This window comes from Andrographis paniculata, unplaced genomic scaffold, assembly GCF_009805555.1.
Source record: "Andrographis paniculata isolate CXL003 unplaced genomic scaffold, ASM980555v1 Contig75END, whole genome shotgun sequence".
Taxonomy (NCBI): domain Eukaryota; kingdom Viridiplantae; phylum Streptophyta; class Magnoliopsida; order Lamiales; family Acanthaceae; genus Andrographis; species Andrographis paniculata.
In genome coordinates, this window is record NW_026137612.1 from 1,167,224 (window position 1) to 1,181,939 (window position 14,716).

At 30.3% G+C, this 14,716-nt stretch overlaps 1 protein-coding gene across 1 annotated transcript; it reads right to left on the reverse strand.

Annotated features, from left to right (window-relative positions):
• Positions 1 to 12,401: 12,401 nt before the first annotated feature.
• On the reverse strand, positions 12,402 to 14,069 carry LOC127266324 (zinc finger CCCH domain-containing protein 20-like). Its single transcript, XM_051296536.1, has one exon. It carries the CDS (start codon positions 13,965 to 13,967, stop codon positions 12,948 to 12,950), a length of 1,020 nt encoding a protein of 339 aa, XP_051152493.1. The 5' UTR covers positions 13,968 to 14,069; the 3' UTR covers positions 12,402 to 12,947.
• Between the last annotated feature and the right edge of the window lie 647 nt (positions 14,070 to 14,716).

The following is a 14,716-nucleotide window of genomic DNA, read 5'->3' on the forward strand; positions in this document are numbered from 1 at the left end:
TACCAAAAATTTTGTACCATACGTATGTGATGTGGTATTAAATTTAGTAGTGTCATAACGAATTATTTTTAACAACTAAATTTGAAAAATTTTATGTATTGTTTATATAATTTTTTATTACATTTTTTACTGTATAAATTTAAGTTATTAAAATTATTATTTTTTTTATATCTAAATGCATGTATTGATTTACAATAAATAAAATTGTTATTATTATTTTTAAATAATATCAGTAAATAAAAAATTCAATATTAAAAAATTAAAATAAAAAATATTTTAACTTTTAAGTTAACATTTTATCAATAAAAAATATTTAATATAATATTTTATTACATTCATTAATCAAACTAATTAACTAGACTAATTTCATGAGATGGAGGAAATATTTTTTTTCTTTTTTATCAAATTATATTTTTTTAAATAATTAAAATATTAAAATATCTCCAATAATAATAAGTAAATCAGTATATATTTCTATACCTTCTGTCTTTTATATATATATATAATCATGTTCATATTAACAAGAAGATGCAGTTTTTTTTTTTTTTTTTTTTTTTTTTATTTTTGTTTCGATTATAATTATATTAATTTATTTTATTCTTCTTTAAATTTATGTATAATTTATTTGATAGTATTAAAATGAATGAAAGTATAATAGTATTAGAAAAAATCTAAGAAAGAGAATGCCGTGGAACCTATGACGCTTACCAGAAATGCATAAATAACAATAATTATAATAAGAGCGGGAAGGGGTACGTGTCCTGAACCCTGAGGCGCAGCAGCAGCACTGTCCCCACGTGACTGATAAGATAAAGATGCTGCTGCTTCTATTTGAGTCAAATCTATAATATATATCCATCTGTCCCTATTAATATACACCCCACACACACCCCCCCCCCCCCCCCCCCCCCCCCTCTCCCTCTCTCTCTATATATATATTGGATCTTTTGTTATTTGTTAGCCCCACTTGTTCATTCTCTGTTACCTTCTTCATTCTAATCCACGTATACCTCCTTTGCCTTTATACGTCTAACACTATACCTACTATTCCTATTCCAATCCTATGTATAGAGATTTACTTCTTTTGAATTATTCAATTATAAAAAAAAAATTTCAAAAATTTCATTATATTTTACAAATATTTTTTATTTTACTATTATATTATTACTTTTATATTAAAAAATAAGAACAAAATAATATTTATACTTATTTTTAAATACTTATTACAATTAAGATATTTTTTCCGTCCCATAACAAAGTATCCATTTTTCCATTTTAGTCCGTCCCATAATAAAGTATTCATTTCAATTTTTAGTAACTGTACTATCTACCTAACATTACAAATACCCTTACAATTTACAATATATTACACAAATGTCATTACTTTTGTATCACACATACTAATAATGTTATTTTAGTCATTTTTACTTTATTCCTACTATATCCCAATATAATACTAATATTTCTAAAATTACGTGCAAAAAGCAAATGAATATTTCTTTTTGGAACGGGAGGAGTACTATTGTTTTTAAAATTATGCGTTAAAAGTAACATTCAAATTGGAGAGTATTTGTTTTCTAATTCAAATCAAAATTTAAATTTATTTATATAATTTTTGATAAAATATAGAATATATACTTTTATTTATTTCGGAGATAAATATTAATTTATTTACATGTAGTTTTTTATATTGGTATTATATTTATATGTTGTACAAATAAAAAAAATTTACAAAAACTTCCATTAATAGTGCATAATATAAAAATCATAATCTTTATAAAATATCTGGTAAATTATAAGAATATTTTTATTGTCAAATAAATAATATAATTATTAAAAGAATAAATATTTTATTTTGATATTGACAAAAAAAATAAAAATACTATGCTATATTTATTATTATTTCTATATAAAAATCATCATTACGAGTGTATTATATTAAAATAGTGGGATTTATATAATACTCTCTCTATTTTATTTAATTTGTCTACTTTTTTTTATTTTTGTCTGTCCTGTATAATTTGTCTCTTCCTATTTTGAAAATATAATTATACACTTTAATCATATTTTACAATTTATAATTTATAATTTTTTTTATTTTAAATAAACTATTTAATCACCTTAATCTTAATTTATAATAATAATTATTAAATCATAATTATTTTTATTAATACATTTTTTTTTAATTATTTACTAATTATCTAATACCTAAAACTCTGTACATAAGTTAAAAGTGGACAATTTTGTTAGTTTAATTAATTAATTAATCATACTTAAATTTTGATTATTTTTTTAATTATCTTATGTAATTAAATTAACCTTAAATTGTGACCCACTTTTCTCCCATTAAGTCTATCACATTCAAAATATACGTGAGAAGTGGCAGAAAAATCGTGATGGACGGTTTCTTTTTTTTCATTATAAATACTCTCACATATGGGTTACTAAACCTACTCTCAGAAATTAGAATACACATCGCTATTTGAGAGCCAGGGTTTGGCAACGTCGTCCTAGGGTTCTAGGATCTGACAATATATTCTCAGGTTTCCAAAGTTTGGCAACATCTTCCTAAGGATATCAGAGTTTTCCAACACCATCTTTTCTGACGGTTCCAATCTATCGTTTGCTTGAAAAGAAGATCTTAAGAACAAATTTAATTTTTAGCAATGACCGGAGGTTTGATTAAATTTCGCTATTCGCTTCCGCTAACATATTTGATTAGATGTTTATTTTCGAACATTTGGTATCAGAGCGATTTTTGCCTCTGCTTTGCTTTGAATTTTCTTCTCATCAAATTATTGATCAAGATTCGCTTTAATTTCTTATTTGGAAATATTTTGCTTTTTTATTTTGACGATATTTTCTTAATCTTGCGATTTGAGAAAGTTTTCATTCTTTTTTTTTTGAGAAAAATTTTGAATTTTATTTTGAAATTAATTTATGCAAAATATTAAGTTTCCGAATTTTTTCTATGTTTCGATGGAGTGTTCAAATTCTTCTATAATGTCTTACGTGCATTTCATATCTGTGTCAACTTGTCACTACAAAAAATAGTATATTTGTAACAAAATTCAGTTTCTAAAGTTCACGAAGCTAACGTAATTTTATCCCTAATTCCGTCTCTAATATCATTAGTAACGGAAAAAGTGAATTTAATAACGAAAAAATCTTGTTACAAAATTGATATTTTTTTGTAGTGTGTATGCGTAATTAGTTACCTTGAGGAAGCAGTTTGTGTTAAATTATTGAGATGATTGGTCCGATTAATTTACATTGAAATAGAATCGAGTAGATTCAAGAATGACATAGATAATTATTTAGTTTTGGATCAATCAATTAATTTGTATGTTCTACCAATTCTTGGTATCGTGAATTGATAGCTTATAAAATTAGTCTTGATTGAAGTTTAATTTGATTTTATGAAATTATCAATCTGCAATCACATGAATATTTTTATCGGAAATATATATGAATCCGTACATGTTTGTGTATTCTTTCTTGTTATTACCATAAAGAGAAGTAAAGTCATTGCATTTGGAATCACAATTATATTTATGTATTAAGACTATTATTAATTTATTTAATACTTAATGCAATCGAGTACACATTAATTTCTTTTGATGCAATAAGGATTGAAATGATTGAAAACACTGTGTCTTATTGGATTTGGAACCATGTGAATTCATCCATGTGGTTTATTTATTCATGTTTGATTGACAATTGTTCCGCATGTATCAATCTGCATGCATTTGTACTATGTATATTAATTATGTGTGTGTGAATTCACATGCGCATGGTCTGCAATTAAGTTTAATATGTGCAGATGTGTTCATTCGTTTGTTTATTTATTTATTTATTAATCCAACGGATTTGCATGATCGGTTGAGTGTTTGCAATCGATGCTGATAATGATGCATATATAATGCAATATTAATTGATATTTGGTGTTTGCATGAATTTTGCATATCAATTGATTATTTAATTATAAAATAAGTTGATTGTTTCAATTAGAATGACATACACATATGTACATGCAGTGCATATGCTTGCAATCAAATTTATTTATTTATTCTTATTGGAATAATTTATGGAATGGTCATACTCAATTAATTGATAACTTGTCATGCCATATTTATTATGTATTTTTATATATGAGTTTGTGAATATACGAATATTCATTATTATTTGTTTGATAGTCCAATTAAATTTGGGATATAGCATGTGTTTTCGACATTATGCATTTATGCAAATTCGACTATAATTATTTGGTATATTAATTGATAGTCTCTTTGGGTGGCATATTTTTTGCCTATGTAATTCTGCTGCATTTACTACTTTCTTGGACTACTTGATTATTTTAATAAGTCCAGAAATTAATTGTTGTTGTTATAGTTTTAATATGTATTGGACATACAATATGATTAATTTTAATGTGAATTTAATTAGTAATAAATAATATGATATATTTTATGAATTGGTTGAAACAATTATGTTGCCAAAGATCAGTTTATTTATATATTAGAAGGTTGTGTGTGACTTATAAGGCTCCTGATTGACCCAAAGACAAGTCAGCGATTAAGTAGTTACATGTATGTTTAATGACATTGGATTGGTGATGATAATTTGGTTACTTTTGTGTGAACAATAGATTTGTCCAAATATGAAGTATTGTTCGACATACTACTTCATTGTCTACTTTCGATTGTCAAAACAAATTTATCACTGGCGAGTCAGTGATTTGTCCAAAGACAATTGCTGATGTTGCTCGATAACTTGTATTAAGATTGCTAATTTATTTTATAAATTCACATACGAATGACTCAATAGCTTATACACATGTGTACTTTATATTATATATTCATGATGTTTGTGATTTGTTTTAAATTTTATTTAATTGGAGAATAGCCACAGCATTCTCAATTAATTAAAAATTTAGTTATGATTTATTTGAAATCACATTAATAGACATCAATTGTAATTATCATGTACAATGTGATGAGATCTATCCATAGGAGTCTTGTTATATTTATATGAGTAATTAGGATAAAATATCGAATTGTATTTCTTGATCTACCCATAAGAATTAAGAAAATGAGCGCAATTTGATAGTTTTATTGTGAAGTTTTTTTTTTTGTTTGAATTTAATTGAGTAAAACTTTAGCCCACAGACAAGTCTTATGTCTTTAGATTCATGTCTTAACATGTTTACATTGGTAGAACATGTAATTTACTTGTCTCGTTTATTGATGAGCATGTATATTTAATTTTGGAGCATTTAATCCTATGAATTTCTCTGACATTAAGTGTGATGTCCCCGAATTGACTGGTGATAATTACGAAATCTGGAAGGAAAAGATCCTCCTTCATTTAGGCTGGATGGACATTGATTATGCCAGTCATTCAGTTCTCCACCATGAGATTCACGGGTGTGAGGGGTGTGCGCGAGCACATAATGCGGATGCGGGACATTATCATACAATACACATAAAGATAAATGGTCCATCAATGAATTAATGATCATCTGTGTTCAAGAGGATGAGAGACTACTGATAGAGGAATGTGAGAAAATTTAGTCTGTAAGCTTAATAAATCCATATATGGATTGAAGCAGGCCTCCCGCCAATGGTATTTGAAATTTCATGATGTTATTTCTCCATTCGGCTTTGAAAGAAAACATCATAGATCACTATATATACCAGAAGGTTAGTAAGAGTCGTATTTGCTTCATTGTGTTGTATGTGGATGATATTTTGCTTGCAACTAATGATAAAGGGATGTTATATGAGGTACATTCAAGGTACGAATGATTTCATGCTCATGTATAGACAAACTGATGTTTTGGAAGTGATTGGTTACTCCGATCCGAACTACGCTGGCTGCATTAACATTCGGAAATCCACATCGGGTTATGTGTTCATGTTGGCTGGTGGAGCTATCTTTTGGAGAAGTGCAAAACAGTCTATCACTGCTACTTCCACTATAGAGGCTGAGTTTGTTTCATGTTTCGAGACTAGCTTGCATGGTGTATGGTTAAAGAGTTTCATATCCGAGCTTAGAGTCGTTGACTCTATTTCTAGACCGATCAAATTGTACTGTGACAACTCTGCTGCGGTGTTTATGGCTAAACAATAAGAGTGGGAGTCGAAGTAAACACATCGACATCAAATCTTTAACTTTAAGATAACGTGTCAAGGAAAATAAAGTAGTCATTGAACACGTTAGTACAGAGTTGATGGTTGCTGATCCCTTGACTAAAGGCATGCCGCTAAAGAATTTGAGGGATCACATAGTAAGGATGGAACTTGATCCTACAATGTAGTTTATTTGCGCACATTGTTATTTGAGACTCTTATTCAGTTTGATGTTTTCTCGCGTTATTGTGCACATATTTGTTTATCATTGAGAAAACTCGCTTAAGTTTAACCCGGAATAAATATAAAATTTATTTATTAAGTTGTGAATTTAGTTTGAGATGCTTAACATATCGTGATACATGGAATGTAACATTCGTTTATAGAAGACCTACCACCATGATTCGTATGTAAGGTTTCTCGTTATGTTGTGATGGTTTGAATAGGCCAAAGTGGGAGAATGTTAGTTTAATTAATTAATTAATCATATTTAAATTTTGATTATTTTTTAATTATCATCGTATATAATTAAACCAACCTTAAATTGTGGCCTACTTTTCTCTCATTAAGTCTATCACATTCAAAATATACGTGAGAAGTGGCAGAAAAATCGTGATGGATGGTTTCTCTTTTTTTCATTATAAATACTCTCACATACGGGTTACTAAACTTACTCTCAGAAATTAGAATACACAATCACTATTTGAGAGCCAGGGTTTGGCAACGTCATCCTAGGGTTCCAGGATCTTTTTCCGTTACCAATGACATTAGAGACGGAATTAGTAATGGAATTACGTTAGCTACGTGAACTTTTAGGGACGAAATTCCGTTACAAATATATTATTTTTTGTAGTGAAAGTTTAACAACATCTTCCTAAGGATATCAGAGTTTGACAACACCATCTTTTATGACGGTTCCAATCTATCGTTTGCTTGAAAAGAAGATCTCAAGAACAAATTTAATTTTTAGCAATGGTTGGAGGTTTGATTAAATTTCGCTCTTCGTTTCCGTTAACATATTTGATTAGATGTTTATTTTCTAACAAATTTAAGTAGGACGGATGAAAGTAATAATGAAAAAGTAACGGTGACATGAGTATTTATAAAAATAAGATTATTATTTTGGAATAAAAAATGATAAATAATTTTTTTTCTTGGGACGGAATGAGTAATAATATATTCAACTACTTTTAAAAAATAGTTGATCACAGATCGAAATTATTAATTGTGCAAGACTGAATTTAATCTCTAACTCTTAATTTTAATATTAATCCTTAATTTTAATCTTAAGCTTTAATTTGAAGATCTTTTAAAGGTTGTAATATATTTCATCCTATGTGGACTTGTAAATGTACGAGACCTTTTAAAATACAAAATACAGACATAAGTACAATCTAAATACATTCAAAACTTATTATTTTAAAAATACTTTTTAAAGAAAAGTACCCTAAAATTTTGAAAACAAGCAGATCAAGGAAATTATAATATCTCTAAACAATCCTATAGATATTATTACTGCAACAGCATTCTACCAAGATTGATATATTGACTAGGAAATTATTATTATTATTATGCATGTAACGTTTCTGGGAATATATATATAGGATTGGGCACGGTTAGAATATTTGCAAAATATGCAGGTATTTGATATTCGAATTGAATCGAACAAATATTCGAAATCGCGAACCGTATTCGAATCGAAAATTTCAGTTAATCGAATATATTTGCAAATAATTTGAACTGAACTGAAATAAAAATATATATATTAAAAAATTAATTAAAATTCTAATTAAATCAAAATATTTGCAAATATTTCAAATATCCGAACCGAAACCGAACCGAATATAATTATTAATATAAATTTTAAAATATAATAACATAAATATATAAATATATTCAGTTCCGTTAACCGAACCGAAAAAAATATCGAAAACCGAAACCGAACCGAACCGAGCAAATATCAAATATGCAGTATTTGTATTCGAACTGAATTTGCTCGGTTAACCGAAAATTCAGTTTGATTAACGGTTCGACAATTCGGTTCGATTTTTTTGCCCACCCCTATGTATATATATATATATATATATATCTTCCTTTTTTTCTTATGGAAAGCTTTTTTATGGGACAAATTCATAAACTTTTTAGTCAAATGGCATCATTATATATGTTCTTAATCATGTTATTAATTCACTTAAACATATATAGCTAAGATTGTTGAAACTTTGCCCTACTTTTGGCCATACATAATTACATCTTCATACTTTCACTACATGTATTTTCTTCATAAAGACAACATTGTCAAACAAAAAGATTTTCACAATTTGAAATAAAATCACCATGTCGTAATTCTCATCCCAAATTGCCGCGGTCACCATCCCAACATTGAAAAATAACCACGACTTTATAGCGTCGTGGCGATCACATTTTGCTTTAGCATATAATTTAGGATCTTAATTGTTTGTTTAATTGATATACAACTCTTGTTAAGTTTGTTTGATTTTGAACTTTGATATAATAGTAATTTTTACGTGATATATAGTGTGATAGTCGAGGTTCTCACTGCTCATTGGCTAATATATATTTCATATTTTAGGTGTTGGTAAATTACTTATATGTTAATCTGTGGTAGTTTAAATATACTTTATGAGTTGCATTAGTTTATTTGATTATTAATTGTTTAATTATATGTTCTGTTTATATTATTTATGTGTTAATTTATAATTAGTTGAGTATAATTCATACTTTGAGTGCACTTTATATTATTTATATGTCACTGGTGATGTTAGATTATTTATTTTATTATTGAATGTTAAATTGTTTATAATTTCGGATATGTTTTACCTGTTTATTAATAAGAAAATATTATCATAATTTATTTGAGATTCTAGTATAATACAAATATGATGGATAAATTATTTGAATATTAGTGGTGTAAGTTAAATATATATTACTTGAAAATTAATTATAGTAATTAAATAAAAAGTAAAATAAAAATAATAAATGAATAAATAAATAAATAATAATAATAAAGTAAGGCGGTGGGGCGGGGTAATAATCCCCACCCCCACTTTAACCAAATCATTTTCATTACAATTGCAGAAGAGAGGGAGAAAGGCAGAGGGATACGCGAAGAAAAAGAAAAAAAAAATTTTTTTGAATTCGTTAAAAGCCTAGTTCATATATTTTTTCGTGTTCACGAATTATTGTTATTTTACTAAGTAGAGGAAGTTTTGAGTATAAATAATTATTTAATAAATTTGGGTAATATTTGTAATTAATTGTTGTTAGATACGATATTGAAATCGTGAAAAGGGCTTTAAGAGTTAGGGTTATTGACATTTTTGGCGAATTTCAAATAAGTCAAAATTCATTTGCAACTACAATGCATAAATATATTATTCTGTGAGTTATTTATGTTTGATTGATAATATGTGAATATCAGAGAACTGTAGTATGAGATTAATATTTTGTGATTATGTGGTTTGAGTCTACGAGCTCCGTATATAAATTGGTTTCAGCCTGTGAACTCTGTATCTGATATGGTTGAGCCTGTGAACTCTATATTTGATGTTGAAGGAGTCTGTGAGCTCCAAAATTGATGTGGTTTGAACCGGTGAGTTCAATCATATATGTATATTGTGAAATATGTTGCATTGCATTTTCATTAAGCATGCATATCATGCATTGAAGTGGAATAAGATGGTTTTACTATGTTAGACCGCGGATTATACACCGAGGGCGGGAGATGCGACCTGAGAAGAAGCGACCTGGGGAAACCTAGTGTAGGCTACCTGGTGTAGGCCACCGTCTATTGTAACTTTACATACAATGCATAAACAATGCATTCGGAAGAGGCGACCTGGGAAGAAGCGACTCGGGGAAACCTTGCATGGAAACCCGGTGTAGGCTACCTGGTGTAGGCCACCGTTTGATTTGAATATGTGGCTATTGAGCTCTTTCCGGTGTATAGCAGTGTGTCTAGGGGCCCTGGAGAGTATTTCATAAATAAATTGGTGATTTAAAACGAGAGCACATTCTGCATATTGAGAATTTTGAAGATAAACTTCACATCATCCATAATTTCTACTTACGGAAATTTATAAATCTCACTCAATTTATGCATTATAGGTAATCCTGATGATATAAGTGTTTTGCAATATATTTGATTACATCTGTGTAATATATTGTAAAATATAAAGACTACTGCGGATCATGTATTGATCCGACCTAGTCAACATGGTGCTGATTTGATCAGATCAACGTACGTCGGATGACGAACATATATTTATACGTAGTACAACATATGATGTGTTATAATATAACATATGTTGTATTATAAATATACTGAGTTATGTATAAGTATATGCTAGTCACCGATATAACATATGTTGATCCGGTCAAATCAATATTATGCTTATTTAACCGGTTCAGTAGTTGACCTATGCCCAGTAAAAATATTTATTATATTATGTAAATATTACAATTTCTAAATTAAAAAATAGTATCATTATTTTAAAACGGATAAAAAAAATAAAATAATACATTGGACGAAGGGAGGATTATATTTGTGTTTGGTTAATATAAATGACAATTTATATATACCTCATATTATGAGTTAATATTTTATATGTTGATTACAACTAATAAGCATGTTGTATTAGCTCTAAATGACATTCTAACGATAGTTTATTTACATGGTTGCATCACTGCTAGAGCTGTAAAATAAACAAATTTTTTGCGAACATAGCTCGGTTTGACTCGTTTGAGTTGGTTAAGTGTTTGTTCCTGGTTTGACTTGTTTAAGTTGGTTAAGTGTTTGTTCCTCAAGTTAAACGAGCCGAATACAAACATAAATTTTGGTCCATTATATTAACAAACGAGTTCGAATTTGTTCGCAAACGTTCAACAAAATTTATTAAAAAAAACCTAATATTTTATATTTAATATGTATATATATCTTTATAAATATAATATTTAATTCTATGTTTTTAATTTTAAACTTTTAAAAATAAATAAAATAAAATAAAAATTATCTTAATGAGCCAAACCAAACACAAAAAAAAAAATTCTAAGCAAGTCGAACTCAATAAAAATTTCAGTTTGTATCTCTTAACAAACAAACTCGATTTTTTAACCAACCAAACTCAAATGTGACAAAATTCAACTCAGTTCGGCTCGTTTACTGTACATTTGTATATATGAAATAACTTTTTGGGGGTTAAAATTTTATATATGGGGTAGGTTAGGAGTCATTGTTGCAACATTACACTCTTAATAAGTTTGGCAAGAAAATAAATGAATTTTAAATATTTTGGTAATTTAATAAATGAGCATACTAAATATTGCAGCAGACAATACTGAAATATAATCATCTTAATTTATAATAAAAAAATGAGAATTATACTACAGTACAAATAATAAATGATACTTCCTCCGTCGTGTAAATATATGCTCATTTGATCAGACACAAATTTTAATAAAAATAAGTAAAAATTATTAATTTTTCTTTTTATAGTAAAAAATAGTACAAAAATAGAATAATTTTTTACTTTAAAAAAATAAAAATATTTTTCGATAACAATCCAAAAAAGAAAATAAATATAGATTTAAATGACGAAGAATACTAATTTTCTTACAGTAAATTACGTGACGTAAATAATTTATGTTTTCTTTCGGGGACTGGAAACTACCATGAATCTGACGATATGCACAATCGTAATTGTTATTAATTATAGTAATTACATTTTATAAATTTATATTTTATTCTTGAATAATATAAAAATATGTTAAACCGTAATATAAAATTTATTAGATTATTATTTATTAAACAAAAAAAAAAAACAAATACTACATATTAGTTCAGAGAAATGTCCTAAATATTTTTGTTAAAAATATGAGCATTTGCCTTCTGTCATTGATTCCACTAACGACTTGACGATTTCCCGACAATTAAATTAATTATCCTACTTTTATCCCAAGATCTTCCCAATCCTATAGATAAAATAAAATAAAATAAAAATAAGAAATCATCAACCAAGCAGGTAGGTCTATTAATTTAGAATCAACAATATCTTTTTTATATATATATTTTTCCAGATATGTCTGAAGCAAATCATACTTATTACGGCAATAAACCTAACCCGAATCTTATCCTCATGACCTATGACTCCTTTATCTTATTATTATTATTATTTTTCATTTTTATTAACAAACAAAAACAGTGAAAATTAAAAAAAAAAAATTAATTACTAGAAATTAGCATCACATTAATTAATTAATTAATTAATATTAATTGCCTCATCAAATAAAATATTTACATCATCATCATCTTCGGCTGCTGCTCCAAGCAAAAATAATAATAATAATAATAATAATAATAATAATCACCATCATCAAACTGCAATCTTCATCTTCATATATACATACACACAGATTTATATAACAATATATATGTATATATGATTGTGAAAGCTTGAATGGAAAACCCCATTTTTGTCTGTCTGTCTGTCTCTGGTGCTGATTCTTTTTTATGGTTTGGAGAAGACAGAAAATCTGAAAATTCACAAATCTTGTTAATTCTCTTACACTGTACAATGGAAAACGTACCTTCTCTTCCTTCTTCTTCTGGGAAAATTTGTTTTGGGCCGTCTCCATGGCGATCGACATATCTATTCACTCCGTTGTGGTAATAATCATATATAGTAATGAACATAATTTGCAGTAATTACAGATTAGTGTTCGTGAATTGACCATTTTGTCCCTCAGATAACATTACCCAAATGTAATCGGTCCACCGGAGCTGATGAAAATTAGGGCTTATTTTAGGAGCTCCGAGACCCAGCCCACGTCCGGGTTTGGATTCGGGTCCGGGTCGACCCGGTCCAGTGGATTCTCCTTGCTGAGCTTCTCGAACATCTTTACCCTTAGATCCCTACCGGATTCCACCCTTTCCATGGCAGCCTCCTCCTCGCCGGCGACGTCATCCCTCTCCCATCCGATTCCGGGACGCGCCAGGGCGGCGCGTGTCGGCGTCGTCGGCAGGCTGAAGTATCCGGTCGGAGCGGCGAATTTTATCCGGGGGGAAGAACAGCCGGCGAGGGGGGAGGTGGAAATGGTGGATTTGACTTTGTTCAGGTGGAGCTGCCGGAGCGACGCCACCATGTCGCTGACGGCGGTGGGGGTCAGCGGCGACATAGGCGGCGACTCGGCCGTCGGGGAGAGCGACTCCGGCGACGAGATGAAGAGAAGGCGGGCGGCGTCGTAGTTGTCCGTGGCGGCGCGGGGGCTCACCACGCGCAGCTGGTCCGGCGAGTGGGCGAAGAAGCACACGCGCCGCTTGCACCCCATGCCGTCCTTGCACGGCTGCGTGCGGTAACGCGCCGGGTGGAGCCAGCACTCGAAAACGCCGTGCGCGTACTCGCACGCGTCGCCTTTCCGGCACGCGCCTTTCCGGAAGTCCGGGCACGCCGCGCCGGAGTAGTGGAACTTCCGCGGGTCGCGGCGGCGCGCCTTCTCGCCGGGATGCGCGAACGGGCACTCCGTCCAGTCGTGGGACCGGCCGCGCGTGCACTTCCTAACCTTGAATTCAAACATCCTGAAATGATCGCATGTATGCGCATCCACACCGCCGCCGCCGGAATCAGAATCCGGTACCGAAAAGTCGTCGTCGGCGCTGGACGGCAGGTACCTCTGCAGCGCCTGCAAGGAGTCGGCGTGGAAAAACTGCGAGTAGTCTTCGCCGACATTGGCCGCGAAGGCGGCGGGATCGTCTCCGGCGGCGGACCACGGCGGGACGTGCACTGCGGTTCCGGCGAAGCTTCTTTCTCCGAGCATCATCTATGTATCTAATAATTTTTTTTTTATTTTTTATTTTTTGAAATTTTTGGTATTGATGAGTCGGTAACGTTTTGGGAAATGGGGTTTGTATGTAGAGTGGGTTGGAGTGGTATATAAATTGATGGGGAGGTGGGGATTTAACCATGGTTAAGGTGGGGGTTAAACCGCGGTTAAGTGGAGCATAGCATGCATGTATGGTAATGGTATAGTAGTAGTAGCATTAGGGTTAGTCTAAAGTGACATGCCGGTGGGTGAAGGTAGAACGGTTAGTGTACACGTGTCGAGATGAGATGAAGCGACGAGGAGGAGAGAGGCGGTGGGGAACAATAATAAAAAAAAGATATGTAGAAGAAGAAGAAACGGGACCGGGAATTATGTGACCGGACATGACATTTTTAAGGGCCATGATCACCTGTCCCAAAAAAAAAATTCTATCTCTCTATCCTCGTATACATAGTGTATTTATATATATATAAAATAATATTTTATACATATACCTATGTATATATATACACATTGTGTGTATAAAACAATTGTATAGAATTATGTCTGAGACAGACGATCCTCTCTATTTTTAAAGGTTTTTTAAAAAATAATTTGATTAATTACACTTTTTACGTGTTTTTTTTTTTTTTTTTTATCTGCATGTTATAGTGATTGCTTAGTTATTGTATTTTCTTTGCTTAAATTCATTTCTATCAGAGTAAATTAATAAATCATTAATAATAAATTATTATATTATTTTATTA

Bases quoted from the DNA above. Each gene is read 5' to 3' on its own strand.
- LOC127266324 (XM_051296536.1), bottom strand. From the start codon at position 13,967: ATGATGCTCGGAGAAAGAAGCTTCGCCGGAACCGCAGTGCACGTCCCG.